The sequence below is a fragment of the Pinus tabuliformis genome, chromosome 9 (genome assembly GCF_031772625.1).
Source record: "Pinus tabuliformis cultivar Carrire ecotype Pingquan chromosome 9, CPIR1, whole genome shotgun sequence".
Classification (NCBI taxonomy): domain Eukaryota; kingdom Viridiplantae; phylum Streptophyta; class Pinopsida; order Pinales; family Pinaceae; genus Pinus; species Pinus tabuliformis.
This window is the reverse complement of record NC_142307.1, coordinates 758495311-758500580: the sequence shown is the minus strand read 5'-3', so window position 1 is coordinate 758500580 and position 5270 is coordinate 758495311. Positions and strand designations below refer to the sequence as shown.

General features: G+C 34.0%; 1 protein-coding gene across 1 annotated transcript; it reads right to left on the bottom strand.

The window, feature by feature from the left end:
• Positions 1 to 1212: 1212 nt before the first annotated feature.
• Positions 1213 to 3968, bottom strand: LOC149150935 (uncharacterized protein C24B11.05-like). The gene is made up of 9 exons (XM_089439022.1): positions 3727 to 3968; positions 3468 to 3542; positions 3311 to 3376; positions 2857 to 2954; positions 2559 to 2596; positions 2282 to 2369; positions 1924 to 2169; positions 1701 to 1766; positions 1213 to 1599 (listed from the first exon to the last, which is right to left on the bottom strand). Exons 2-9 carry the CDS (start codon positions 3529 to 3531, stop codon positions 1441 to 1443), a joined length of 825 nt encoding a protein of 274 aa, XP_089295148.1. The 5' UTR covers positions 3532 to 3542; positions 3727 to 3968; the 3' UTR covers positions 1213 to 1440.
• Positions 3969 to 5270: the final 1302 nt, after the last annotated feature.

The window sequence follows — 5270 nt, the reverse complement described above, 5'->3', positions numbered from 1 at the left end:
TACAGTTAAAACATTTTATTAGTGTTTTGTTCATAATCAACTTAGGTCTATCTTAACACTAGATCTATCAAGAACCAAGAGGAATCAAATCTTTGGAGTTGCAAACATTTCCCTAAGTTTTAGACTCAAAAAAGAGGTTTGCACCTTCAGATATTTAAAAATAATAAAATAATCCTTACACTAGCCTAGATACATCTTAACTCCTAATTTATCACATAGTGAGAGGGGGTGCAAACATCTTTATTGAGTGCAAAAGAGATTCCATCCAAAGTTAAGATGAATCTAGGTTGGCTTAATTTCACCCTTTTAAATGGGTTATATTGCATATGAATACTATGATTTCAGTTAAAAAGCTGCTAGAAATTTGACTAAATCATCATTACCTTAAGTACCCAGCAAAAATTAATAAATATAATGATAATAATGTAGGATTTTATTACTTTAGTTTAAAGTTATTTTTATTTTAACTTATTATTTTATTATTTTACTATTTTTGTTTACATAGAACCGGAGAGGAGAGGACAAACCATTTGTTGGATATTGGGTGGACACAACTAACAAATTAAAATATAATATTAACAAAAAAATATCAATGTAAGCGATATAAAAATTTTCAATTTCCACTTTAATTTTATATATCAAGTTCATATATAAAAAGATAAAGTTATTGAAAATAAAGAAAAAAGTAATTTACTTTTGAGTGTGAGAACGATATGTAATTTCTTCACTTATTAATATAAAATTAGCAAATGACATGTAAAAATAATATTAGTAATATTATTATATAATGTGTAATTCATTTTTTATTCAATTGACACACACAATAAAAAAATCAAAGAAATTAGTTTCAGTCAGAAATAAAATATTTTAATATCCTATTGTATAACATAATCTTATATCAATTTTATATAGAGAAAAATAACATAATTTAAATTTAAAAAAAAATTGTTATATCTCCACCTTTTTCATTTTTAATATACACTTATATAAACATTAATAACTGAGAAAAATTGATGTAAGTCATCAATAAAATATTTCAATATATATGTTCAATTAAAAAAAATGTTAACCAGAAGTTTGGGAGAAATTTGTAATTTCATTGCTATATTTAAAAAAAAATTATTATATAATGTAATCACAAAGCGAGAAGAAAGGATTGTAACTAAGGGTATAACAGTAAAACGCAGCTCTTTCCAATGAAAAGCAAAATGGTTAAAAATTAAAATAGCATTGCATCTCATATTAAAGGAAGAGATATTGTTCCAAATAAGCATATTATCTCATGGATTCGGTCTCAACCTGTTTACATACTTTAGCAAGGTTGGAGACAATGATATTTTCTTTTGGCTAGAGGCAAAACCCAAGATTACAGAGAATAGGAGTTTCCTCTATAAGCAGAGGCAAACGCTCAGTTCCCCATTATTTCATTCAGACTATGGCTCATGCAGTGACAACATTTTCAATAGTTTCCCTTGAACCCACAACATTCTTAGAGCTCTTTGCATCATCTTCTTCCCATATCTCAGGCAGGGCTTCTCTAATGTTGTGAATACATTCAAGTGCAAAATCTGCTCCCTCTGTTCGGACCGAAGTGCCCACCTGTTGACAGTGAAAGTGGATGTTAAAATTAGATGAAGATTCGACCAATTCTGCCTTTTTTTGAAAGCCATCATATCACTTTTAGAATTATATGGTCTTACCAATACAGTATGGAGGCCTGCACGCTTTCCTGCAGCTATATTGCGGCGACTGTCATCAAAGAAAATCTGCGGGGAAACATAATAGATTTAGACGCAACTCTTGCAATACACACTGGACTTGAAATGATATACCCCTCGAACAGGGGTCAAAGCAGCGATGCTACCTCTCCATGAAAAATGGATAGCTGAAGGAAAATGGGCATCAAAATTTTTAGCGCCATACCGTTCTTTGTGGATCAGCATTTGCAAGGCGAATAGCCTGATCCATGGCCTCTTTTGAGGGCTTGCAAATTATGGGTGTCTTCGGGATTGTAGGGTTATCAGTGGGCAGATCCCATTCATTATTGCTTTCAGGAACTTTTGAAGGAGGATTAAGTGTCTCAAAGCATATTATGCCTTCAAAGCAATCTTGCAACCCCAACCCCTTAAGGACCTTTGCAGCATGTACTTTGTCACTGTTTGTAAATACCTGTATTACATAACATATAGTTGCAAAAGAGTTAAGCAACATGCTTATAGATTTCCCAAATAAAGCCTAGGACTTCATCATATAGAATTTGAAGGGATCCATGTGATCTTACAATTTTCCTCTGAGGCATGCTTAATAACAAATTCTTCAGCACAGCATCTGGTTTAAGATTCTCATATGGCAATCTTCCGTGAACAAAACTGCATTAAAAATATTTGTTTAAAGTGAGGGAAGCAGGATAGCGTTTAAGGCCAAAAGCAATCAATGGTATTCCAAACAGTCTAGACAATGAAAGTCAAACCATTCGCATTTTCTCTGGTTTTGTTGAAAGTTGAAATATTAGATGGCTGTGAATTCACCAACGAGAAGACATAAGATTTCTTAGGTACCTGTGGTACTCGTCATAGTCAAATTCATGGCCCTCTGCCTGCATAGATCACAAAAATTCGTAAAATATAACTAATGAGTTCATGAACATGAAATTCGAGAAAGAGGATCCCAATTGAGTTGAAAGGAGCCCATAACTCCACTGTTAAGCTACTTGCTAATGCTATTACAGTTCACAGATTTGCATAATTCCTCAGCAATCAGCTATAGAAGGCTCCCAGTGCCAAACACCAGTAATTTTAACCTTAAAATTTGAAATACAATGGTTAATTACATGAAACAAAAGGATTGAATGCTTACCCTGAGTCCAGCCATGCTTGTTCCATGAGTTTCAAACAGCAATTTGTTATAGTCTCGGACCGTGCTCTCTTCAACTCCGATCTTTTGAACCATATAATCTGTTGTACAACAACTAGGCCGTGCACACAATTCAAACCTCTAAAGTTCCTCAATGCCAAAGCAGAAATCTTATTTGCATTCACAACCCCAGTAGGGGTGGGATGATCCAACTCTTAGTGTGTACAAAAGTGCATTGAATATAGACAATGAAAATCAAGCCCAAAGCCATGCAATCTGGGTCTGATCACATTCAAGTTGCAAAGTTGGAGATGCATCCAGGGAGATCGTGTAATTTGCAAGGAATTAAATATTGGAACTCTAAATATGCAAGCCTAAGGGAGCATTTCAGACCTGGTTTCACATTAAAATCTAAAATACACTAAAATCACATATTGTTTCAGAGTTACCAGATTACCTTCGGTGTTCTTGGTACATGCTGCATTAAGTCCGGAATTTAAGGGATATAATGTGTCATCCATATCTAAAACAGCACATTGTAATCAGAAATGAAAGTTCAATACCCATTGAAAAGGGGGAAAAGTTCAAAACAAAGAAAGAAGTGTGATGCTCACCAAACAGAAGGCACTCATATCGAGACGTCTCCTCTGTCACGCGTTGATTCTCGTGCAGCGCCATTATCGATCACTCTGCAATACATATACCCAAAAAATTCTCAAAAAGTTTCACTGAAGTATATGTATAAGACAGCCATTAAAACAAGAATATCATACGGAATAGTCCTTCAATTTTGAAACCCCAACAAATTCAGAACTGTCTAAGAAGATTGCCCATAAAAAAATACCAACCATGTCTAAATTAGAATGGAATTACCTGGCTGAATGCAATAAAGAGGGAGGCAATGTATGTCGAAAGAAATGAGGACTCTCAGAATAATATGAAAGACAGAACGCAAAAACAAGCTAATGAGATTGAGATGGAATGAAGAGGAAAGAAGAGAGGAGTTGAAGAACATTGGTGGGCTTAAATAGATTTCTGAACGGCTCGGATGAATTGCTGATAATCTTCCAATTGGAGTTGCAACCTGGGTGGTACCTTGGGTCAGGTGTTTTTGTTCAGAAGAAATGTTGAAATTGTTTAGGTAAGCAATGACACAACTTTCGTGCTGAAAAAGCAATGACACAACTCTGGATTTGAATAAGGAGCGTGTGAAAAGTGAGGTTGGACGACGTGCGATTTCGAACCCCCACACCTCCTTTTTCACGTCTCTATTTTTTTATACATTAAAATCGTCTATCATGTTTCAGTGTGATGTTGGCCTTGATGTTGACTTTGAAAATAAGTAGTTTGTTAATAGGGATTAAATGAATTGGGTACGTATATATTTTTGAAAATAAGTAATTTGTTAATAGGTATTAAATGAGTAGGGTTGTATATACTTATTATTAGATTTTAGATTTTTAATAAGTTACTAATAAATAGTAAAAGAACTAAAACTATATATATTTATCATTAGATTTTAACAAACCAATGATCTAACTATAAGATTGAATCGCAAGCTTATGTGATTTGCGCAGAAGAAAACTATCCAGGAAGTTGGGGTGCCATATAATTTAAGTAATATAAAATTATAATTTTATGAATATATATATATATATATATATGTTAATTAAAAATATTGAATTTATATTATTGTAGAAAAAATAAGTATATTCAAAATATTATCAATTTGTTTTGTTTTATTCTAATTGGATTTGTTGATGATGAGAGTTGGAATATAACGTTGAAGATTTAACAGCGTGTACTTTATTTCTGGAGGGTTATGCAGCTATACAACTCAAAAAATTGACAAAATAAGAAAATAACATGTCACATTTATTTCAGGGTGGTGGACGTGGTGGGTGCATATTTGCATGAGTATGTTGCTCCATTTAGTCATGCTGGTGAAATTCGATATGCTCCAGTCGAGCTTCAATCTCTTGCAAATGTTCATTTGTTTGTCGTTGGCTTCTATGAGCGTTTGTCAATTGTTCCAAGATTTCCTCTTGAGTGAACTGAATATCATTTCAGTAGGCCACATTTTCATTACAATCCTCATACCGATGGTCACGGAGACTATCTAGGTTGGCCTGGATTCTTCGCAGTTGTGTGACAATTGATTCCAAGGAGGCAACCTAAACAACATGACCAGGGGGGTACACTAAGTTCTGTGTTATCTCATCCTCCCTATCCAGGTTGGATGAATGGACCTCACTAGAGAATGAGGCTCCTCCCCTCACTACAACAAAACAGGCAATTTGCGCCAGATTTAGCACCAGATTCTAGTGCATTTTTTTCTCAATTGGGATGAGCAACCTGGCGCTAAATCTGGCTCTATTGTACAATTTTTAAAGCGTCCTTTTTTGCACCAAATTTTT

Excerpts from the sequence above, each read along its gene's own strand:
- LOC149150935 (XM_089439022.1), bottom strand. The coding sequence starts at position 3,531 with ATGGCGCTGCACGAGAATCAACGCGTGACAGAGGAGACGTCTCGATAT. Across the intron at positions 2,597-2,856 it reads CAAGCATGGCTGGACTCAGG|GCAGAGGGCCATGAATTTGA; the intron begins GTAAGCATTCAA and ends TGATCTATGCAG. Across the intron at positions 2,170-2,281 it reads GCATGCCTCAGAGGAAAATT|GTATTTACAAACAGTGACAA; the intron begins GTAAGATCACAT and ends TATGTAATACAG.